The 26228-nt window shown below is 40.8% G+C and overlaps 1 protein-coding gene across 4 annotated transcripts in view; it reads left to right on the top strand.

The window, feature by feature from the left end:
* Positions 1 to 26228, top strand: part of LOC133542399 (homeobox-containing protein 1-like) — a 58651-nt gene that overhangs the window by 17148 nt on the left and 15275 nt on the right. For all 4 annotated transcript variants that reach the window (XR_009804149.1, XM_061886470.1, XM_061886469.1 and 1 more), the window contains exons 2-7: positions 1480 to 2133; positions 19296 to 19381; positions 19512 to 19622; positions 24131 to 24284; positions 24427 to 24509; positions 24624 to 24719. Coding sequence is in view for 3 of the 4 variants with exons in the window: in XM_061886470.1 (XP_061742454.1) it covers positions 1481 to 2133; positions 19296 to 19381; positions 19512 to 19622; positions 24131 to 24284; positions 24427 to 24509; positions 24624 to 24719 (1183 nt within the window). In the remaining variant the exon portion in view is untranslated. The remainder of the gene's footprint in view (positions 1 to 1479; positions 2134 to 19295; positions 19382 to 19511; positions 19623 to 24130; positions 24285 to 24426; positions 24510 to 24623; positions 24720 to 26228) is intronic.

The following is a 26228-nucleotide window of genomic DNA, read 5'->3' as shown; positions in this document are numbered from 1 at the left end:
TGTTGTGCACACACTTTAAGCATAACAGTCACAACGTGAAGATGTTGTGCACACTTAAAGCACAGCAGTCACACCGTGAAGATGTGTGTGTTGTGCACACACTTAAAGCACAACAGTCACAATGTGATGTGTGTGTGTTGTGCACACACTTTAAAGCACAGCAGTCACAACGTGAAGATGTTGTGCGCAGACCTAAAGCACAATGTGAACATGTGTGTGTTGTGCACACACTTACAGCACAGCAGTCACAATGTGAAGATGTGTGTGTGTGTGTGTGTGTTGTGCACACACTTACAGCACAACAGTCACAATGTGATGATGCGTGTGTGTTGTGCACACACTTTAAGCACAACAGTCACAACGTGAAGATGTTGTGCACACTTAAAGCACAGCAGTCACACCGTGAAGATGTGTGTGTTGTGCACACACTTAAAGCACAACAGTCACAATGTGATGTGTGTGTGTGTGTTGTGCACACACTTCAAAGCACATCAGTCACACTTAAAGATGTGTGTGTTGTGCACACAATTAACGCACAACAGTCACAATGTAATGTTGTGTGTGTTGTGCACACACTTAAAGCGCCGCAGTCACAACGTGAAGATGTTGTGCGCAGACTTAAAGCACAACTGTCACAATGTGAAGATGTGTGTGTTGTGCACACACTTACAGCACAGCAGTCACAATGTGATGATGTGTGTGTTGTCCATACACATATAGCACAGCAGTCACAATGTGAAGATGTTGTGCACACACTTAAAGCACAACAGTCACAATGAGATGATGTGTTTGTGTTGTGCATACACTTAAAGCACAGCAGTCACAACGTGAAGATGTTGTGCACACACTTAAAGCACAGCAGTCACAATGTGAAGATGTGTGTGTGTTGTGCACACACTTACAGCACAGCAGTCACAATGTGATGATGTGTGTGTGTTCTCCACACACATACAGCACAGCAGACACAATGTGATGATGTGTGTGTGTTGTCCACACACACACAGCACAGCAGACACAATGTGATGATGTGTGTGTGTTGTCCACACACATAAAGTGCAGCAGTCACAATGTGAAGATGGAATCAGCTGTCAAGGTGACTCCTGCACTCTGCTTGAGTCGCTCACTTGTTCCCAAAAATAGAAGATCTTTTTTTTTTTTAATGCCTGGCCCCTCCCTTCCCTTTTTCTTTTCACACTTCTGTCTCTCGCTCTCAATTTTCTTATCTGCTGGCTGCTTTATTTTGTTCTTGTTTTTGTTCTCTCTCTCTCTCTCGCATTTCTCTCCACTTTCCTTCCTCTCTGCCTCATCCTTCACATTCTCTCTTCCCATCCGCAACTGCTTTCTTTTTCCGCCCCCATAATCCTCTCATTTCCTCCTCGCCTATCCATTCATCTATTTCGGTCTCCTTGCACTTCCACCGCATTTCCTGCTCTTTCTCCGTCTCCTCCTCCGTCTCACAGCCCGTCTGTTTCCATTCAGGATGTCCGACTTCAGCGAGGAGCCGCGCTTCACGATCGAGCAGATCGATCTGCTGCAGCGGCTGCGTCGCTCAGGCATGACCAAGCAGGAGATTCTCCACGCACTCGAAACTCTGGACCGGCTGGACCGGGAGCACGGCGACAAGTTTGGTCGCCGCACCTCTTTCTCCTCCTCTTCCTCCTCCTCCTACGTAGTAGGCGGGGCCAACAGCTGCACCAACAACTCTGCCTCTAACAACACTGCCTCGGCAACCACCACCTCTTCCGCCATGTGCAATGGCGACACCGGCGCCATCAACAGTGGCGAAGCTGCCGTACGCGGCCACTCTACAACCACTGCCTCCTCTACCACCTCCAAGATCTCCACCGCCACGCAGACCCAGTTTGGAACCGGCGGAGCACTCTCGCCCTCGCCAAGTAACAGCTACGACACGTCCCCGCCTCCAGCGCCGCCGCCACCCTCCACCATCCTGCCCTCACCTGTGTCGCTGGTGGCGCTGTCACAGAACGGGCGCGACAGCCTAGCCGCCACACCTAATGGGAAGCTATCTCCTCCTCGGTACCCGGTGAACAGCGCCGCAGCTTCAAGAACCTTCGGGTTTGAGGCTACGGAAGATGACCTAGATGTTGATGATAAGGTGGAGGAGCTGATGAGGTCAGTAGCAACAACGACTCAACTTGTTTTTACCCTTTCTCCAAACACAGCCTTTCCCATCTTAAAGGGGCCATATTAGGATTACCATATTTACCGGGCCACACTGACCAAATGTGAAGATAAATAAATAGGTTTACATATATGAGCCTCAAGTACGAAATACTTAGTAAATGTTTATTTACATACCATAATTGTTTCCCAACGGTGTCTGTAACACGGCAGTAAAACGGCTGGTCAGACAAAACAGAAGTTATCGTCATGGACCCACTAGCTGCGGAGGCTAGTTCTCCAATCAGCTATACAGACTCAATAAGAGGAGTGGTCCACTCCCGGCAAGCTCTCCAGTCAGCTTAACAGAATCAATAAGAGGAGTGGTCCACTTCCGGCTAGCTCTCCAATCAGCTAAACAGACTCAATAACTCTACGGTGACGTTTTGGTGAAATTACAGAGGAATTTGTGAAACTGAAACAATACAGAAAGAATGCCATTGTCAGTTAATACTGATACAGACACTCAAACGTTTTGGCATATTAGCTAATGCTAACGATGCTAGTTTCATCACATTTCGACAGCACGTGCAATTTGGCATGAAAACACTCCTACAGACATCACACATGAGAGGGTTTAGTAAGTAAGAATTGTTTTAGTTATGTTGTAAAACTTACAAACTTTGTTTGAGTGATTAATGGAGAATCCATACGAGTAGAAAGGCTATGCATGAATACTTCCGGTTCAAGGCACAAAACAGGAAGTACACTTTCAACCTGCAGTGAGCAAACACGTCCGAAAGATGGCGGCATGGCACAAACAAGACCACACCATTTCAGTGTCTCTGTGAGTTTTTTATGAAAACTATTTGTTGAATACAAAATTTATGGTCGTTGGGGAAGCAAAATCCATAAATTAGGTGCACCGTTTTATAAGCCGCTTTCTGACCGTCTCTTCAGGATGCGCCATTTTATTAGAGGTCTTGTTTGCGTGCCTCCACTTCGACTGCATCTTCTAGTCTTAAACTTAGGTTGGTCACATCTAGTCATAGACTTAGATCGGACACATCTAGTCTTAGACATAAATCGGACACATCTAGTCTTAGACATAAATCAGACACATCTAGTCTTAGACATGAATCGGTCACATCGAGTCTTAGACTTTGATTGGTCACATTGAGTCTTAGGTTGATCGCATCGAGTCTTACATTCAGATCGGTCATATTGAGCCTTAGACTTAGTTTGATCAGATCGAGTCTTAGATTTAAATCAGTCACATCGATTCTTAGGTTGATCACATCGAGTCTTAGATTTAGCTCGGTCACATCGAGCCTTAGACTTAGATTGGTCACATCTAGTGGCTGGTTCCAAAACTCCAATATTTATAAATTAATACCAGGAGGGTGTGCCTGGGCAAGGATGCATTTCGCCCTATCGTAGTGAGAAAAACTACTGTTTCTCCCTGAGGTGCAGGTAGACAGCTGAGTCTTGGCATGATGAGTTTGCCCGTCGACGCTGTGCCATGTGTCGGCTTAGTGGTTGTTTTGTTTCTCCAATACATGAATCAGTGCATTCATCATTGCACTGGATAGCATACACCAGGTTGTTTTTGTGGGTGTGGGGTGTCCGGTCTTTAGGATGCACCAGTCTCTGTCTCAGGGTTTGCCTGATTTGAAGTGTACTGGGATGTTGTGTTGCTTAAAAATATCTTCTGAGTTTCTCAGGTAGACCTGATACATATGGAATGACAATATTTTTGTGTCCGTCACCTTTTTCCTCCTCATCCACTCTTGTTTCTTCTGAAACTGGTTGCACTTTTCGCAATCGACCACATCTTTATGCCTAGTTTCCCCTAGATTTCAAGATACCTGTGTCGGTGTGGGCGTGGTTAGGGGTGTGGTCACCTGACGTCAATGTGTAATGTGTATAATTTGCTGTTAAATGATTTTCTTTAAAAATACTTAAAAATGTATACTTTTAAAAACAAATCTGTGTTATTATTAGGACTGGGCGATATAGCCTTTTTTTAATAGCTCAATATTTTTAGGCCATGCCACGATACACGATATATATCTGGATATTTTGCCTTAGCCTTGAACGAACATTTGATGCATATAATCACAGCAGTATGATGATTCTATGTGTCTACATTAAAACATTCTTGTTCATACTGCATTAATATATGCTCATTTTAAACTTTCATGCAGAGAGGGAAATCACAACTAAGTCAATTGACCAAAACTGGATTTAAAAACAGTTATTAAGCACTGGCACAAACATTCATGTCATTTCAAAACAGAAAGTGCAAGATTATCAGAGACTTTTTAAAACAAGCTTTGAGTGCACTTTTGTGCATGATGTCACTAAGATGACATATCAAAACAACACTAAATTGAAGTGCACTTTTTGCACAGAAGTCCAGTACAATAGTTTAAAACAAATAAGTGCACTTTAGTGCATGATGTCACACAATATATTTCAATAACTGTCGAATAAAAATGAGCTGCATAATAGGAGATCAAATCGCTATGTGGTAGGTTACTGCGGACCTCATCTCCTTATGTTGTTCACTATTTTTTTCATATGGTGTTGATGTGGAAATGGTTGCCTCGGTATTTTGTTGGTGTGGCACCGAAAGGAGCAGGTGACTTTTCAAATGATGCTACATAGGGCTGGGCGATATTGCCTTTTTTTAATACCGCGATATTTTTAGGCCATATCGCGATATACGATATATTTCTCGATATTTTGCCTTAGCCTTGAATGAACACTGGATACATATATTCACAGCAGTATGGTGATTCTACGTGTCTACATTAAAACATTCTTGTTCATACTGCACTAATATATGCTACTTTTAAACTTTCATGCAGAGAAAGAAAAGTCACAACTAAGTCAATTTACCAAAACTGTATTTATTAAAGTTATTAGCAGGTGACTTTTCAAATGCTGCTACATATTAGCAGTAATGCTACTTTTGGTAGCAACGCTTGTGCCCCACACATGACAAACTAAAGTTGTCTATTCGACATATTCCAGACGATGGACCCCGTGCGGTTTTTCTTGGGAATTAATTTTTCCTTCATTTGTTACGAGATTCGCACCTTCTTTCTCTCGCCACAACCCGCTGGCATCACAGCTAACGTTAGCCACACCGCTACCTCTCTGCTGTGACATATGTAAGAATGTGCGCCTGCTTGACTGTGAGAAGGAGACACAGGAAACAGCGAGGAGAGCCTGTATTGTAATGCCCGCAGCTAAAAACAACTGCGTGAAAACGTCTACTCGAATATTACGATAGTCATTTTCTATATCACCCAGAGACAAACCCGCGATATATCGCCCAGCTCTAATGCTACATATTGGCAGTAATGCTACTTTTTGTAGCAACGCTTTTGCCTCACACTTGACAAATTACGGTTGACTGTTCGACATATTCCCGCTTGAAGCCAAACCGCCACCTGACGATGGACCCCCTGCTGTTTTTCTTGGGAATTAATTCTTCCTTCATTTGTTACCAGATTTGCACCTTCTTTCTCTCGTATTACCACTCGCACCACAGCTAACGTTACCCATGTCGCTACCTCTCTGCTGCGCGAGGGCGTATACGTATGATACAAGCCTGTAGTGTAATGCCCGCAGCTAAAAACAACTGCGTGAAAACGTCTACTCGAATATTACGATAGTCATTTTCTATATCGCCCAGAGACAAACCCGCGATATATCGCGTATATCGATATATCGCCCAGCTCTAATGCTACATATTGGCAGTAATGCTACTTTTTGTAGCAACGCTTTTGCCCCACACTTGACAAATTACGGTTGACTGTTCGACATATTCCCGCTTGAAGCCAAACCGCCACCTGACGATGGACCCCCTGCTGTTTTTCTTGGGAATTAATTCTTCCTTCATTTGTTACCAGATTTGCACCTTCTTTCTCTCGTATTACCACTCGCACCACAGCTAATGTTACCCATGTCGCTACTTCTCTGCTGCGCGAGGGCGTATACGTATGATACAAGCCTGTAGTGTAATGCCCGCAGCTAAAAGCAACTGTGTGAGAACGTATACTCGAATATCACAAGCCACAATTACATCCTCGGCTCAGATCCCACTTTGAGAATTTTTCGAGCGTCCAGAGCAGGGATGTCAAACATATGGCCCGCGGGGCGGATCAGGCCCGTGAACTGGTTTTATCCGGCTCGCATGATGAGTTTATTTTTTATTTTTTTTCCAACGAAAGAAACTGCTGTTCTAAATATGTCCACTGGATGTCATAATAGCAATTCTGTTAGGCAAGCAAACGGTTTATACAGGGGCCAAGCAAGAGGTATGCAGTAAAGGGACTGTGGCTGCTCCTCCTCGACCAGGAAATTTAAAACCTGCCGTTTTATGTCTTCTGCTTCGAACACATCATCATTTGGCACCCTCGTTGCCCCAAAAAGTCTCTGTCAAATCTGAGAAAAGTGAATTTAACCCTTTTGAATAGTTTTTACCTCCGTTTCCTACGGTTTGTTGAGTTAGCTCTGGATTGATACGTGGACATGACAAAGGATGATACCTACAAGAGTTTACATGTTGTGTTGTTGTTCAATCCCAGAAAGACTGTGATTTATAGTTTAATCCTGGCTTTGTAGATACACTGAGACGAAGTCTAAGCTCATTGTGTTTTTGAAGCGCCACCAATTATGTCTGAATTTTCAACCAATTTGAAGTGTTTAGTCCAGAATATTTTTTCTGATTTGTACGTTTTCAGAATGTGCTTGTTCTATTTTTGGCCAAAGAAAACAACCTGAAGTTTTCTTTATTTTTAAGTTATCATTCCGGCCCACTTGGAAATAGATTTTCCTCCTTGCGGCCCCTGAGCTAGATGAGTTTGACACCCCCGGTCTAGAAGTTTTTAGTGACTTTTTCATTGTTAAAAAGGAATAGTAACAAATCTAGCATCTTTTTCTGGTGTTATTACAGACTGTACTTGTGTTTAGAGAGTACTTCTGTCCCTCAATGTCCCCGACGAAAGAGGCGAGATGCAGCGAGTTTGACGTCACACTTGCTTGGCGCTGGTGCTCCATTTGCGCTTTCTCTCTTTAAAAGCCGCCACGGTCCTTCATATTTGCACATTTTGTAGATGGCTGCCCGCGGATATATCTGGGATATATTGAAGTACGGCCACATCGCAGAACTGCTGACTACACTCTAGAACAGGAGTCGGCAACCCAAAACGTTGAAAGAGCCATATTGGACAAATACAAAAAATAAATCTGTCTGGAGCCACAGAAAATGAAAAGCCGTATGTAAGTCTTATAATGAAGACAACACACGACGTAAATGTCTACTTTAGCTATAATAGCCTACTATCAAAATGGCTATGTGTCACAGACTGAAGCAAATCTTTGTTGACAGAAATGTTGAGATGTAATATTTGTTCTACACATTTTTACAACATTAGAAACTATTAGTAAATCAGAGGCTACTCAGAAGGTGATATAACTCCTGGAAATTACTGGATTTTAATGGCCAAATGTATACATGTGTGTGTCCAAGTTAAGGAAACGACAGGTTGTCTTCTTTTAATAGATTTATTACAATCTTTGGCTAGCTAGGTGATGTTTGCTGTGGTCTGGAACAACATGGCACACAAACAACTATCTGAAATGCAGCCAATATTACATACAGATGATGTGTCACGAGACATGCAAAACTAAATGATATACGAAGAGGATAAAAGTAAAGGATATTAAATGAGCTCAAATAGACCTACAAATGAGGCATAATGATGCAATATGTACATACAGCTCGCCTAAATAGCATGTTAGCATTGATTAACTTGCAGTCATGCACTAACCAAATATGCCTAAATAGCACTACACACAAGTCAATAACATCAACAAAGCGCACCTTTGTGCATTCACGCACAGCATGAAACTTTTGGTGGACAAAATGAGACGAAGGAGTGGAAGATTTTACCTGTAAACAAACTTTTCCGTCACAGTCCACACTATGGTGAGTTCAAGAACCGCCAAAATTAGTAGGACACATCAAAACAACACTAAATTAACGTGCACTTTTTGTACAGAACGTCACTACAATAGTTTAAAACAAATAAAGTGCACTTTTGTGCATGATGTCACACAAGATATTTCTGCAACTGTCAAATAAAAATGAGCTGCATAATAGGAAATCAAATAGTGTATGTCCTTCGTTCTGTTGTAGGTTCCTGCGGACGTTATCTTCTTGTGTTGTTTTTTTTTCTTCATACGGCGTTGATCTGGAAATTGTTGCTTTGGCATTTTGTGGGTGTAGCACCGAATGGAGATGTTGAAATGCAGTTTCAAGCACTCTTCATTCTCTAGCGGGTGCCTTTTTAAATGATCCTACAAATTAGCAGTGCTGCTACTTTTTGTAGCAACGCTTTTGCTGCATAATTGTTCAACATATTCCCGCTTGAAGCCAAACCACCGCCAGACGGATCCCGTGCTGTTTTTCTTGGGAATTCTCCCTCCATTTTTTACCAGATTAGCACCTTCTCTCTCTCGTATTACCACTCGCAACGCACCGTTTGCACTACAGCTAATGTTACCCATGTCACTACCTCACTGCTCGGCGAGGTTGTGTGACGTTGCACGCGTGACAGTATGTGACGTATGTAAGAAGGTGCGCTTGTTTTAAGTCTCTATGAGAAGGAGAGACAAGAAAGAGTGGGAAACGCATGCAGTGTAATTAATGCCCGCAGCTAAAAGCAACTGTGTGAGAATGTATACTCAAATATCACGATATAGTAATTTTCTATATCGCACAGAGACAAACCCGCGATATATCGATTATATCGATATATCGCCTAGCCCTGTAAACATGTCACTAACAAGTCGTTCGTTACATGTTTTGGAGATTACTGTTTGCCCCATGTCTGACGTTTTTCATCCAAACAAAGGACTTCCTTCTTTTGGCATTAATTCCGCTACGGTTTTTGTTAGTTTAGCTTCCATTGTGCTCGCCATCTGTGCAATGATGATAGCCGCACTTCTGCTGGCTCTAGCCGTGAAGTTGTTTTCAAGTGATGTAAAAATTACACAAAGTCACATTCGCTGCAGATGTTAAAGGCCTACTGAAATGAAATTTTCTTATTTAAACGGTGATAGCAGGTCCATTCTGTGTCATACTTGATCATTTCGCGATATTTCCATATTTTTGCTGAAAGGATTTAGTAGAGAACATCCACGATAAAGTTCGCAACTTTTGGTGCTGACAAAAAAGCCCTGCCTTTACCGGAAGTCGCAGACAATGACGTCACAAGTGTGGGGGCTCCTCACATATTCACATTGATTTTAATGGGAGCCTCCAACAAAAAGTGCTATTCGGACCGAGAAAACAACAATTTCCCCATTAATTTGAGCGAGGATGAAAGATTCGTGTTTGAGGATATTGATAGCGACGGACTAGAAAAAAAAAGTAAAAAAAAAAAACGCGATTGCATTGGGACGGATTCAGATGTTTTTAGACACATTTACTAGGATAATTCTGGGAAATCCCTTATCTTTCTATTGTGTTGCTAGTAAGTTTAACAGTACATGATATTCGGAGGTATGTCTCCACGGGTGTCTTGACGCCAATGTCTCAGTGAAGTCGACGGCAGCTATGGACGGCACAAGCTCAGCTGATCTCCGGTAAGAAGCGACTTATTACCACAATTTTCTCACCGAAACCTGCTGGTTGACATTCCGTTGTGATTCCTGTTCGCTTGACCGCGCTCTGATCCATAGTCAAGTTTCACCTCCAGGAATTTTAAACAAGGAATCACCGTGTGTTTGTGTGGCTAAAGGCTAAAGCTTCCCAACTCCAATTTTCTACTTTGACTTCTCCAATATTAATTGAACAAATTTCAAAAGATTCGGCAACACAGATCTCCAAATACTGTGTAATTATGCGGTTAAAGCAGACGACTTTTAGCTGTGTGTGTGCGCAGCGCTCATATTTCCTAAAAACCTGTGATGTCTTGCGTACACGTCATCATTACACAACCTTTTCAAGACGAAACTCATGGGAAATTTAAAATTGCAATTTCGTAAACTAAAAATGCCGTATTGGCATGTGTTGCAATGTTAATGTTGCATCATTGATATATAAACTATCAGACTGCGTGGTGGGTAGTAGTGGGTTTCAGTAGGCCTTTAAAATGAGCTTATAAACAATAGTGAATTGTACTGATATTACAATGCTGTCCTATATGTTCATCATGTTAAGAACTGTCCAACACATGATTAAGAAAGAAAAGGACAGCAAGGAAAGTGGTCTGACCCTCCCAATGTCAATCTTAGTGAAAAATGAAAGCAACTCTCACAGAAATAAATGTTGTGACATTGAAAAAATGTGTTGCCATAGCGAACGGATACCCCATCAAAGCTAAACTTGGTATGGTATAGTATCGAGATCCAGGCCGATACTCGATAAGCCATTTTACTGACTATAAATGAAGATGAAAGTCAGTAAGTTTTCCACCTTGGATAAATCGCCATGTGCGTGTTCCAGGAGCATTCACGCTTTTTGTCGCTTTTAGCAGGGACGCGCGTATTCACCATAGCGGAATGAAAAGAAGGGGGTGAAATTGGTGAATTATCATGTCCTCATGAAGCATCTTTTGTCCAGTAAGGCAGGGTCACTGGCCCGTTAGCAGCACACAATGCAATTAGTTAGCATGTAGCAGCTAACAAAATGAACACAAAACCAAATTCCGCCGCACCGGTGAGGGATTATTTCAGTTCAAACCGTTAAAACAAGATGAGCCTATCAACACCAAGAAGTCCACACTCACGTCGCTCTTGGTGAACAAGCCAGGTCAGTGTAAACAGAACGATGCAAAGTAGTGTGCGCTCACAGAAGGTGTGGTTAAATACATGACCAAAGACATTTAATACTGTTATAAAAGTAGCATTTTTTTTAAGTGTTGTCAAGTCATGGGGCTTCACGGTGGTAGAGGGGTTAGTGCGTCTGCCTCACAATACGAAGTTCCTGCAGTCCTGGGTTCAAATCCAGGCTCGGAATCTTTCTGTGTGGAGTTTGCATGTTCTCCCCGTGAATGCGTGGATTCCCTCCGGGTACTCCGGCTTCCTCCCACTTCCAAAAACATGCACCTGGGGATAGGTTGATTGGCAACACTAAATTGGCCCTAGTGTGTGAATGTGAGTGTGAATGTTGTCTGTTTATCTGTGTTGGCCCTGCGATGAGGTGGCGACTTGTCCAGGGTGTACCCTGCCTTCCGCCCGATTGTAGCTGAGATAGGCGCTAGCGTCCCCCGCGACCCCGAAAGGGAATAAGCGGTAGAAAATGGATGGATGGATGGATGTCAAGTCATGTTGGTGTTCCTCACTCGGAATTTGCCAAACTGAATTTAGTTTTGCATATGAGTAACTAATACATCCGTTTAAACTGTAGAGTTTTTGTTGTTACTCTGCACTTTGGTTTGAGAAGGTCCTAACTCATCATGTACAACTTGAACTCTGCTTAAATGTTCAATATTGAAGTGCGACTTTGTTTGTCGATACTTTACTTAGCCATTTTGTTTATTGTTATGTTTATATATTTGAGCCTCCGCCCCATTTCTCTCCTTAAAATGTTTTATTGCTTTAGGTTGTAATTTTTTTTCAAGTGCAAGATTTTGCAAACAAAGTATATTTTATTATTGTTTTTTTTATTGAACTTGTAGATTTAAACGTTTTAATTCCAATTACGAGGTTAAAATACACAATAAATACAAGTTTATTGCATTTGAAAGGATAGACATGCCTTATTATTATGTATTATAATTACACCAGTGGTTAATTTGGTCCCATAAAAATAATGGCAATAATATTGTTTATCGGCAATAATTCGTAGGTCATAATAACGTCAAGCAAAATGTATTATCGGCCCAGGCTTAATGGTAAGAATTTACTTGTGATACATCATATAGCTTGCAGATTCTCATTTCTCTTTAAAACAAGTTAATTTTAAAAAGTTAAAGTACCAATGATGGTCTCACACACACTTGGTGTGGTGAAATTTGTCCTCTGCATTTGACCCATCCCCTTGTTCACCCCCTGGGATGTGAGGCGAGCAGTTGGCAGCAGAAGTGTCGGAATCATTTTTGGTTATTCAACCCCCAATTCCAACCCTTGATGCTGAGTGTCAAGCAAGAAGGTAATGGGTCCCATTTTTATAGTCTTTGGTATGACTTTGAACTCACAACCTACCAATCTCAAGGAGGTAACTCTAGCCACTGTCCAAAAAGGAGTAGGAAGAATCAAGGCTTATTTAATCCTACCGCTTTTCTACCCCATATGCATTTCTAACACACATGTTCACTTCCTGTTGTCATCTTGTAACACACTTTACATTCTACAGTGAACTCCAAGTACAGAAGTTCTCATAAGTCTTCAAATCAATTCTGATTGTCATAATGAGGTGAATTTAGGGGTGTAACGGTACACAAAAATTTCGGTTCGGTACGTAGCTCGGTTTAAAGGTCACAATTTGGTTCATTTTCGGTACAGTAAGAAAACAACAAAATATAAATTTTTTGGTTATTTATTTACCAATTTTGTAAACAATGGCTTTATCCTTTTAACATTGGGAACACTATATTAATTCTGCCCATGTTAATCCACATTAAACTGCCTCAACATGTTGCTCAGATTAAATTAGATGACAAAACTTTTCTTCTACATATAAAAAGTGGAACATTAAACAGTTTCAAGTCAACTCATCATGCTTAATTTATTAAAGCATTTAGGAAGCCTGTAGTTGATTTTTATTACATAAATGTTATATTTTTATCAACCTGTGACAGCAGGTACCCTGCCATTCAAAACTAGGCTGCTACATTACTAATGATTCATGTAAGTATAGCTGAAAAAATAGCACAATAGCAATAACAGAGACTCTTCATCCCCGAACACCATGGAGTTCATGTAGGTTTTATGATGCACTTACATTATTATATCAACTGTCAGAGACAAAAACTCTTCATTTAACATTATGTCCTTTTTTGCTGCTTCAACACACCTTAATCAACACTGTCCGTAACACACACACACGCGCGCACACACAAACACACGCACACACCGCAAAATAAGATAACGTTACGCTAAAAGCTAATTAGCCTTCACCTCAAGCCAGGACTGCGAGTGAGCTGAGCTGCAGTTTGTTTCTAAAAGGTCAACGGGCTCATAGTGATGTTGGTAGTAGTTGTCTTGGAAGTGTTTATTATAATTTGGGGAGAGTCCGCTGCTCACCTGCTAAACACATATCTGCTAGAAGCTGAAGCGCTGATTACATGCGCTCTGAATACGCACTGCTGATTGGCTGTTACCACTATGGTTGTAACCAATCTGATGGTTGTGTGGGAGGGACAATGCTGGGTGCTGTGTAAGAGACTGAGGCAGAACGGAGCGGAGCAGCTTATTAAAACTTTAGCATAGGCGGCTATTTCATATGTTCGTGTGGAACTCGTTCTGTACTCCTCCGCACCGAACCGACACCCCCGTACCGAAACGGTTCAATACAAATACACGTACCGTTACACCCCTAGGTGTATTATATACAATTTTCAACAAAGTTTAAGATATTCATCAATATTTGGCTTCTTTCTACTTAATCTAAACACTGGTCGTTTGAACAGCCTGTTGAACTGAGTTATATTAGTACGTTGTTTATTTTCTTTACTCAATCCACTCCATAATTTACTTCCTCATACTGATATGATAAACGTCTTAAAATGTTGTACGTGCATACAGATGTTTTAAATCTAAGGTTATGTTTCTCTTTTTTGTTGAGAAGAGATGCGCATTCTTGGGTAGCAGGCTATAATTCACTTTGTACATTTTTCGCTGTATGCAGCTGCATCAAATCATAAAATTGTAATAATTTAGATTCAAAGCCTTTGTATGTTGTCTGTAGCCAACATGATGTATTATTCTCACTGCTCTCTTCTGTAACACAGTTCTTGTATGTAATTATTCCCCCCACAATACCTCAGTTATAGTAACCGTAGTGAATATGAAGTGATTTTTGGTCCAGAAAGCAGTTTTGCTTTATTTATTAATGAAATATTTGCTGCCACTTTATGTTGTTCCTGTTTGGAATTAGCCAAATACATACTTCTGCAAGGAACACGATTCTTCCGCTGGGTGTTGGGGGAGCGAAAATGCAGCAAAGCTTTGCAGTCCCACTTTAGGATTGAAGTCACAAAACATCCAATAATATCAGAGTAGGTTTTGCTCAAAGTATCGGCTTAGTACTTAGTTAGAGGTCATAACAGTCCATCAGTATCCTCCCGTTAGCCACCTCTTGCCCAGCCGCCAAGCACTTTACACATTACCGTCTAATGCTTTCACGTCTACAGAGCCAATGTTTAGACCTCAGGACGTCCTCACCGCACTGCTACTGTTCCTCACGCTTGCTTCTTTAAGTTCAATGGCATTCGTAGAGAGCCCAAGACCTTAAGCAACATTCGAGCCCTTGTCCTTTCCACGTGTTGGCTCCTCAAGTGTTATGTCCTGCAGTCTTCCTCACTTTGAAATAAGAACTACATTTTTGGCCTTTTCGGAGTTGACGTCCATCGCCTGTCCTCCTTTAATTTGCTTTCCAATCTTGTTCAGCAGCATTTCACACATCGATTCACTGGTGTCGATACAGGCTTTTCTAATTTTAGCAGTGCTGCAAGAGTCTCGACGGATACTGAAGCTGGATGACTCACTTGTCTTTGAAAAGTCTGCTTAACAAGTGCTCAGGCAGACTTGGATGTTTGTTGTTTATGTTGACTCTAGCGTCTAATTCTTTCTTAGCACTGTGGGGAGTTTGGATTTGTTTTTCTTTGGATCTATTAAGAATTGTTACGAATATTTAATTCAAAAATTCAAACATTTTTTGGACACCCCTACTTAAATGTTTCAACAAAAATGCTGTTTGATTTGAAAGTCATAAGCGATGCCACTTTTCAGAGTTGGAATTTTGTTTAATTTTGGATACATTTTGAACATGCATGAATATACAACCATATCATACCACAATCAAAGGAGTTTAACACTCAATAAAATTAAAGAAACAGAATAATATAATAAAGAAATACATTTTTAACTGGGGAGTTACTTGAATTTGAACATTGAACATTGAATTTCTTACTCACTACATTGAAAACCTATCAACATCACTGTATTTTATGAATTTACCCAAAGTGCTTTGCGGGAGTCCGAGTCAATAAATTCATCCTTTCGCTATCCTCTGGGGCAGACTGGCTCGTACATGCACATGCATCCTCCGCTGTTGCCAATTCTACCACAAAGTAGTGTAAAGTTCTTACTTACATCTGTCAGTAGATTCGCTATGGAAAATAAAAACTAAAACATGGCTGACGGGCAGAAGACACAGTCGAAGTGGGGGCACGTAAATAAGCGCGCAAAAAAAATGACGCATCCTGAAGAGACGGTCAGAAAGCGGCTTGAAGACGGTCTGTGGAATATAATTGATGCAGCATTTTGAGCAAATAACTTTACATTGCATGTTATTTGGCCACAAGGAAGTCTTTAAATGTAATTGACAGAATATATGAAAATATTGAGACAGTTATAAGAATAGCAGAACTATGCACAATTAGCACATTTTCATTGATAAATTGTTATTTAGAGAGCTATGCAGTATGGCTGAAAACTGTATCACAGTATTGTTGCGCTTGTAATGTGAAAACAAGACAACTTTAAGTATCGTTTGACACGCAAAAACGTGTGTGCGTCGTTTATTCATCAGACGAGAATGAATGACTCCTACCATCGAGCGACTCAAAAATGGCGGTCACAACAAACCCCCACCTTTGGAAGAACCTCCTGACGGTCATGTAAAAGAGACACTCCGAATTACTCACTCTTAACTGCATATATGAATGCTAAACAAGAAGAACATTATGTGCACAATCGAACAATGACAGTAAATAATGATGACAAAGTCAAGTAAACAGGTGTGGTGAATTATGTCTTTAAAGCAACCGCTACAGGATAAGTGTTTTATATCAGTCAATATCAATATTTTTTTCAATGACCTATGAAAAAAGGAGTAGGAGAAAAATATATGAAATGTAAACATTTTTATTTGAAATGTAACCTTCCTCTGATTTTAATCCCCTCAGCTATCAAGGCAGAAAGGAAAGAACTTATAAACAAAATAGTAAAATCACATTGAACACTTAAATAAGCTCTGAAGGTGCAAGGAATATGTAATGTGTCATAAAATGTAAGAAAATAGTGCAAAGTGTGAAAATGCAAACCGAGAAACCTGAGAAGAACGGTTTTCTGCAGGATTAGTGGCAGGAAGTTATAGCTGTGTAACATTTAATTTGGTCTCATTTAAATGTTTTGTTATGCAATAATTATTATTTAGATTTTATTGACCTATTTACTTTTATTTTCTTTTAACAAATTTGTTATACTCTGTAATTTTAAAAATTTCAGTAATATATGATAAAACAAGGCGGCAGCTAAAGGACTCCCCCGTTTAATCAAACAGGAAAAACCCGCCAGGTGATAGCTGATTTTACTACTTCCTGTTCTGACGTAAGACAAACATGTGACTCACGTCCCATATGTGACCATGGAATGAACAATTGGCCATAAACAGTTAGCTTCAACAGCAGAGGTGCACAAAGTGTGGCGCAGGGGCCAGATGGCCCATGACTCATTCGTTTTGGGCCTTAAGCCCACTCGAAAAAAATAAAACACCAGCAAAAATTTGGAAAACAGCAAGAAACACAGTCAGAAAAAGCCAAAATGTCGAAATAATATTGAAACAAAGCTTTGTCTTTGAAAAACAAATATTTTTTTTCATAAAAAAATAAAACACATACATACAGTGTGTATAATACATGTGTGTGCGTGCGTATGTTTGTTTATACAGTGGGGCAAAAAAGTATTTAGTCAGCCACCGATTGTGCAAGTTCTCCCACTTAAAATGATGACAGAGGTCTGTAATTTTCATCATAGGTACACTAACTGTGAGAGACAGAATGTGAAAAAAAAAATCCAGGAATTCCCAATGTAGGAATTTTAAAGAATTTATTTGTAAATTATGGTGGAAAATAAGTATTTGGTCAATAACAAAAATTCAACTTAATACTTTGTAATATAACCTTTGTTGGCAATAACAGAGGTCAAACGATTACTATAGGTCTTTACCAGGTTTGCACACACAGTAGCTGGTATTTTGGCCCATTCCTCTATACAGATCTTCTGGAGAGCAGTGATGTTTTGGGGCTGTCGCCGAGCAACACGGACTTTCAACTCCCTCCACAGATTTTCTATGGGGTTGAGGTCTGGAGACTGGCTAGGCCACTCCAGGACTTTCAAATGCTGCTTACGGAGCCACTCCTTCGTTGCCCGGGCAGTGTGTTTGGAATCATTGTCATGCTGGAAGACCCAGCCACATTTCATCTTCAAAGCTCTCACTGATTGAAGGAGGTTTTGGCTCAAAATCTCACGATACATGGCCCCATTCATTCTTTCCTTAACACGGATCAGTCGTCCTGTCCCCTTAGCAGAAAAACAGCCCCAAAGCATGATGTTTCCACCCCCATACTTCACAGTTGGTATGGTGTTCTTGGGGTGCAACTCAGTATTCTTCTTCCTCCAAACATGACAAGTTGAGTTTATACCAAAAAGTTCTATTTTGGTTTCATCTGACCACATGACATTCTCCCAATCCTCTGCTGTATCATCCATGTGCTCTCTGGCAAACTTCAGACAGGCCTGGACATGCACTGGCTTAAGCAGGGGGACACATCTGGCACTGCGGGATTTGATTCTCTGTCAGCGTAGTGTGTTACTGATGGTAACCTTTGTTACTTTGGTCCCAGCTCTCTGCAGGTCATTCACCAGGTCCCGTGCGGTACTGGGATTTTTGCTCACTCACCGTTCTCATGATAATTTTGACCCCACGGGATGAGATCTTGCGTGGAGACCCAGATCGAGGGAGAATATCAGTGGTCTTGTATGTCTTCCATTTTATGATAATTGCTCCCACAGTTGATATTTTTCACACCAAGCTGCTTGCCTATTGTAGATTCACTCTTCCCAGTCATGTGCAGGTCTACAAATCTTTTCCTGGTGTCCTTCGACAGCTCTTTGGTCTTGGCCATAGTGGAGTTTGGTGTCTGACTGTTTGAGGCTGTGGACAGGTGTCTTTTATATAGATAACAAGTTCAAACAGGTTCCATTAATACAGGTAACGAGTGGAGGACAGAAGAGCTTCTTAAAGAAGTTACAGGTCTGTGAAAGCCAGAGATCTTCTTGGTTTGAAGTGACCCAAAACTTATTTTCCTCCATAATTTACGAATAAATTCTTTAAAATTCCTACAATGTGAATTCCTGGATTTTTCCCCACATTCTGTCTCTTACAGTTGAAGTGTACCTATGATGAAAATTACAGACCTCTGTCATCATTTTAAGTGGGAGAACTTGCACAATCGGTTGCTGACTAAATATTTTTTTGCACCACTGTGTGTGTATATATATATATATAATATATAAATACACACATACTGTATATAACTTATTCTCAAGAGCGACGTATGTGTGAAATTATTAACACATTACCGTAAAATAGCAAATAATATTATTTAGCTCATTCACGTAAGAGACTAGATGTATAAGATTTCATGGAATTTAGCGATTAGGAGTGACCGATTGCTTGGTAAACTTATAGCCTTTTCTATATGTTATAGTTATTTGAATGACTCTTACCATAATATTTTACGTTAACATACCAGGCACCTTCTCAGTTGGTTATTTATGCGTCATATAACGTACACTTATTCAGCCTGTTGTTCGCTATTTTTCATTTATTTTAAATTGCCTTTCAAATGTGTATTCTTGGTGTTGGGTTTTATCAAATAAATTTCCCCCAAAATTGCGACTTATATATGTTTTTTTTTTTTTACTTCTTTATTATGCATTTTCGGCAGGTGCGACTTATACTCCGGAGCAAGTTATGCTCCGAAAAATACGGTAGTGCATCACAGGAAACTACTAATCAGCAGTGCATGCGACCGCGGACGCTCTGATGCCTGCTGACATTTCGCTCCGCCAATAGTGCACTGGAGTCTGCATTGATAATACCACTGAGCATGTACTAATGAAGTCACGGGTGTAACTTCCAGGAGGGACAGCAGTATGGTGAAAGAAGAGATTAAAGCCTTCCTGGGTAACCGCCGGATCTCTCAGGCAGTGGTGGCACAAGTCACAGGTGAGTACCGACCAGCCTCTCAGGCAACACATTGTAGGAAATAGCAAGCAAGCTGCATCCACGTTGAACTTGTGAACATTGTGTGATTTCAAACCAAGGAACACAAGAATGTGACACATTGGTCTTGCAGGCATCAGTCAGAGCAGGATCTCCCACTGGCTGCTGCAGCATGGCTCCGACCTGAGCGAGCAGAAGAAGAGAGCCTTCTACCGCTGGTACACGCTAGAGAAAACCACGCCAGGTACACGGAACTTTATTGACTCCTGAAGGAATCAATAAAGTACTATCTATCTATTTCAAATCCATCAGCTTCTCTGCACTGGGCCAAAACAAGCATACCCCAATCTGCTGCCTGCATGTTCCCCTAGCATACTTTCACCCCAGCATCTCCAGATAAGTAGTGCTATTGCAGCTGCAATCAGGAAATGGCAACAGGATCATGTCTAATTTGCGAGATTGTGTTGAAGAGGGTGTGACTAAATGCAGGCACAGATTGAAGTCTCCAGCACTGAATGTAATATTCCCCTTTGCTTGTTGTTCTTTCTCTTGTGACAAGATCACGTCCTTTTTTCAGCTAAAGTTTGAATGACATCCGTCTAATTTGCATAATTGACAATGGCACCTATTTAAAGACACATCTTTGTGTTATTACTAGTTAGTATTTCCACTACAGGTTTTCTGATTGCATTTCACCTATTTGTTAATTTTTGTATTTCTGCCATAAATCCATAAAATAACAAGTGCCAAACATCCCTGGTTTATGACGCGTGACCAAAAGTCAAGTCAATTTGATGTAGATAGAAAGTTATCTGAGAGCACCTTACGCATGGAGCAGGTTTAGAACTCTGCACCAACCTCATTTTTCAGCCTTGGTTTCCATACCATCGCTCCTCATGACTAGAGATGTCCGATAATATTGGCCTGCCGATATTCATCCATCCATCCATTTTCTATCGCTTATCGGCCGATAAATGCTTTAAAATGTAATATCGGAAATTATCGGTATAGGTTTCAAACTTCCGATTTTCCCGGGAAACTGCCAAATTTCAGTGCCCCTCCCGAAATTCTTGCGGGGCAACCATTCTCAAAATTTCCACCAGGACAACATTATTGGGGGCGTGGCTTAAAGGCACTGCCTTTAGCGTCCTCTACAACCTATCGTCACGTCCGCTTTTCCTCCATAAAAACAGCGTGACGGCCCAGTCACATAATATATGCGGCTTTTACACACACATGAGTGAATGCAAGGCATACTTGATCAATAGCCATACAGGTCACACTGAGGGTGGCTGTATGAACAAGTTTAACACTGTTACAAATATACGCCACACTGTGAACCAACACCAAACAAGAATGACAAACACTTGTCGGGAGAAGATCCGCACTGTAACACAACATAAATACAACAGAAGAAATGCCCAGAAACCCTTGCAGCACTAACTCTTCCGGGACGCTACAATATATACCCCCCCGTCCCAAGGTTTTAAGGTTGGCAAGTATGCTCTAGTATACTCTGGACTGAAGCTGTGTGCCTTCATTGTTTTTGTAGCTGTTGTTTTGAGGCATGTTTAAAAAAAAATTAAATAATGCACTTTGTGAAAGTCAAAGTATAGCATTTCCCATAGTTGTAGTGGGTATTAGGATAATCTCAGGGAGAGCATGACCTCTGCGGTTTTGTGGCGTGTTGAAAAAATAATGCACTTTGTGACTTCAATAATAAATATGGCAGTGCCATGTTGGCACTTTTTTCCATAACTGGAGTTGAAGTTGTTCTCTTATTTTGGAAAACCTTGTTTTTGATTGATTGATTGAAACTTGTATTAGTAGATTGCACGGTACAGTACATATTCCGTAGAATTGACCACTAAATGGTAGCACCCGAATAAGTTTTTTAACTTGTTTAAGTCGCGGTCCACGTTAATCAATTCATGGTAAAGTTACATTGTTTAATGATTCCAGCGGGGCATCACAACAAAATTGGGCATAATAATGTGTTAATTCCATCGGAATCGGTAATTAAGAGTTGGAGAATATCCGAATATCGGATATCGGCAAAAAAGCCATTATCGGAAATCTTTTTTCATGACTCCTAGCTGCTAGTCAAATGCTGGGCGGCATACATTCTGGTTGCTTTTACACACTCCCAGCGCTTGTAGAGGTGCACTGCATGCCTGGATGCAGTGCACACACACACACACACACACACACACTGACAGTTCCCCTTTTGTGCCCGTTTGTTTGATTAAAGAGTAAAAGCATGACGCAAGAAACACTTTCTAGCTTTTGACAGTTTAATGTGCCTGTGTACTGAAAAATTGGAATTTGGACACATTTTCTATAACACCCTTAAAATCTCAGGCGGAGGTATCCAAACTACAGCCCATGGGCCAAGTGCGGCCCATACAAGTCATTAAGGAATATAAATGATAATTTACCGTTTGAAAGTGTTTAGTAAATGTTTTCTTGAAATAAAATTATTGTACACCAAAAAACCCCAAATAACTTTGAGAGGAATAAAAGTTGTTTTCCTTACTCCCACAAAACATATTGAAAAAGAAACAAAAACCATGGCCCAGGTACAGAATGTAGTGTGGATTGCCTGTACTGTTACACCTCTGGTAAACACAATCAATCAATGTTTATATATATAGCCCTAAATCACAAGTGTCTCAAAGGGCTGCACAAACAACAACGACATCCTCGGAGACCGAAAGCAATGGATGTCGATATATATCAACACAATGTTAGCATATATGACCTCCATCAAACATGATGGAAATGTCTGTTACAACATACCTTAGAGATGCAACAGTCCTGTATGGCACAATCCGTTTTAATTTAAAAAATTAAAATAGTGATATTAATTGAGATCGGATGATGTTAAAAAAAATAATCGTGATAATTTTTTGGCCATATCGCCCAGCCTTAATCCTAACCCTAACCAAAAATCGGAATTGAAACTAATCGTGAATCGCTGAAAGATTCATGTCCTGGAACAGTATTTATTTTGTGAAAAATTAATTTCATGTCATATCTGCTGTAATGTAAGCACTTCTTTGCATGTGCAAACGACAAGGCAGTGTAAATGTTCTCTCCAACCAACTAATGCTGCATGTTCCTTGGTGGATGTCTGCCAAAGCTATCAATGCTGGAAACTGCTTTTTCCTTTTCGATATTTATGGCCACACTGGGCACGCACGCACTTCCATCCATTTTGCAGAGGAAACTGATGTCCTTTCATGCTGATTGCATAGCTCTGTTAACTCGTTGGGTCATGACTCTTCAAGTGTGGTTGCAATTAAAGCATTTGCTTTGCTTTTATTTTTTCTCCGGTCTTCAGTAGCGATCGACCAATTGTGTCATTGTGAGGAGAAGGAACATTGTGTTGAAGAGGGCGTGACTAAATGCAGGAACGTTTTTTTTAAAGGGGAACATTATCACAATTTCAAAAGGGTTAAAAACAATAAAAATCAGTTCCCAGTGGCTTGTTGTATTTTTTTAATTTTTTTTATTTATTTTACCGGTCCCGGAATATCCCTAAATAAAGCTTTAAAGTGCCTGATTTTCACCATCGGTAAATCCACCCGTCTATTGTCCTGTGACGTCACTGCATGAAGCCAATACAAACAAACATGGTGGTTAGAACAGAGAGGTATAGCGACATTAGCTCGGATTCCGACTCGGATTTCAGCGGCTTAAGCGATTCAACCGATTACGCATGTATTGAAACAGGTGGTCGGAGTATGGAGGCAGATAGCGAAAACGAAATTGAAGAAGAAATTGAAGCTATTGAGCGAATAGCTATTGACGCTATTCGGCCATAGCTTGGGTGTACCTAATCAAGTGGCCCATAGCATGGCTGCCTTATTAGCATCGCCGGTAAAATGTGCGGACCAAACGATCAGGACTTTCGCATCTTGTGACACTGGAGCAACTTAAATCCGTCGATTGGTAAGTGTTTGTTTCGCATTAAATGTGGTTATCTAGTTTCAAATGTACATACAGCTAGCGTAAATAGCATGTTAGCATTGATTAGCGTAGCATGTTAGCATCGATTATCTGGCAGTCATGCCGTGACCAAATATGTCTGATTAGCACATAAGTCAACAACATCAACAAAACTCACCTTTGTGATTTCGTTGACTTAATCGTTGCAAATGCATCTGCAGGTTATCCATACATCTCTGTGCCATGTCTGTCTTAGCATCGCCGGTAAAATGTGCTGACACTTTGATACATTCAATGGGGGTCTGGCGGCAGATTTCTTGCCAGTGGTGCAACTTGAATCCCTTCCTGTTAGTGTTGTTACACCCTCCGGCAACACACCGACGAGGCATGATGTCTCCAAGGTTCCAAAAAATAGTCGAAAAAACGGAAAATAACAGAGCTGAGACCCGGTGTTTGTAATGTGAAAATGAAAATGGCGGGTGTGTTACCTCGGTGACGTCACATTCTGACGTCATCGCTAAAAGACCGATAAAGGCGTTTAATTTGCCAAAATTCACCCATTTAGAGTTCGGAAATCGGTTAAAAAAACATATGGTCTTTTTTCTGCAATATCAAGGTATATATTGACGCTTGCATAGGTTTGGTGATAATGTTCCCCATTAAACTTTATTTAAAGTTGAGTTTCGGTGGTACAAGAAATGCTCATGTTTTCAAATGAATGAATATTCATGTGATTCATCGTGGTGACAATCTCAATCCAAAGAATAGGTGTATTTGCTAAAGTGTTTCTTCTTTTCACAGGTGCTACTTTGAACATGCGACCTGCACCCTTGCCTCTGGAGGACATGGAGTGGAGGCAAACCCCTCCCCCCCTCGCCACGGCCCCAGGAACATTCCGACTCCGGCGGGGAAGCCGCTTCACCTGGCGGAAAGAGTGTCTGGCCGTGATGGAGAGGTGAGGGGCCTTTGAAGCGCAGTGGATGGATGTTTCGTCGTCTGCGTTCCTCAAAGAACACTGGCAGCACGTTCACGCAACAGTGTGATGTCTTGCCCTCGTCCTTGTGTCAAATGAATTCAATCAGTTGTGCTATTTATAGCTACTTCAACGACAACCAGTATCCCGACGAGGCCAAAAGGGAGGAGATCGCCAACGCCTGCAATGCTGTTATTCAGAAACCAGGTAAGCTTTTATGTGTGCATCACCTTGCAATGATGATCTGTTACGGAGCAGACTATTCAAAGGTAAGCGAGAATTTGCATTGCGGTGGCGTCAAAGTGTTGCCATGTGTTTCAGGGAAGAAGCTGTCTGATCTGGAGAGGGTCACCTCCCTCAAGGTGTACAACTGGTTTGCTAACCGGCGCAAGGAGATCAAGAGACGAGCTAACATTGGTAATGTCTTTGGGAGCAACAATGACTACGTGTCTTTTGATTGATTGATTGAAACTTTTATTAGTAGATCGCACAGTACAGTACATATTCCGTACAATTGACCACTAAATGGTAACACCCGAATAAGTTTTTCAACGTGTTTAATTCGGGTCAGCGTTAATCAATTCAAGGTCAATGCGCTCCTGTTTCAAATTATTGGACTCAAAAGAAGCATAATTTTCAAATTTTACCAATCAAATGTGTGCACATTTTAGTGTAATTTATTATGAATCTTAATTTATAAATACTAATCATGAAATACTCTTATAAAACTAAAGAAATACTAGTAAAAATACATATTTTGCAAAAAAAGTTACAGGAATGTACACATGATCCCATGCTTACATCTCATTGTGCAACATGCAAATTTTTTGATGGGAACTCAATGCGATATCTGAAAGGGGTAAAAAAAAATCATTTCCAGAGCAGGATCCCCACCCTGACATACAATACTAGTCCACAGCTCATGAAAAACAATATTTGTTGTTATTGTCAGTGTAAGTGGGCCAAAACACTTATATTAGAAAATAATCTCATGGAAATGACTGCTGTAATTTGATTATATAACAAACCCCGTTTCCATATGAGTTGGGAAATGGTGTTAGATGTAAATATAAACGGAATACAATGATTTGCTAATAATTTTCAACCCATATTCAGTTGAATATGCTACAAAGACAACATATTTGATGTTCAAACTGATAAACAATTTTTTTTTGTTGCAAATAATCATTAACTTTAGAATTTGATGCGAGCAACACGTTAAAAAGAAGTTGGGAAAGGTGGCAATAAACACTGATAAAGTTGAGGAATGCTCATCAAACACTTATTTGGAACATCCCACAGGTGTGCAGGCTAATTGGGAACAGGTGGGTGCCATGATTGGGTATAAAAACAGCTTCCCAAAAAATGCTCAGTCTTTCACAAGAAAGAATGGGGCGAGGTACACCCTTTTGTCCACAACTGCGTGAGCAAATAGTCAAACAGGTTAGGAACAACGTTTCTCAAAGTGCAATTGCAAGAAATTTAGGGATTTCAACATCTACGGTCCGTAATATCATCAAAAGATTCAGAGAATCTGGAGAAATCACTCCACGTAAGCCGAATGGCCGGAAACCAACATTGAATGACCGTGACCTTCGATGCCTCAAGACGGCACTGTATCAAAAACCGACATCAGTGTGTAAAGGATATCACATGGGCTCAGGAACACTTCATAAAACCACTGTCACTTAATACAGTTCGTCGCTACATCTGTAAGTGCAAGTTAAAGCTCTATTATGCAAAGCCAAAGCTATTTATCAACAACATTCTGATACGGTGCAGGCTTCTCTGGGCCCGAGATCATCTAAGATGGACTGATGCAAAGTGGAAAAGTGTTCTGTGGTCTAACGAGTCCACATTTCAAATTGTTTTTGGAAATATTCGACATTGTGTCATCCGGACCAAAGGGGAAGCGAACCATCCAGA

The sequence above is a fragment of the Nerophis ophidion genome, linkage group LG24, assembly GCF_033978795.1.
Source record: "Nerophis ophidion isolate RoL-2023_Sa linkage group LG24, RoL_Noph_v1.0, whole genome shotgun sequence".
NCBI lineage: Eukaryota > Metazoa > Chordata > Actinopteri > Syngnathiformes > Syngnathidae > Nerophis > Nerophis ophidion.
Note: the sequence above shows the minus strand (reverse complement) of the source record. Positions and strands in the feature narration are given on the sequence as shown.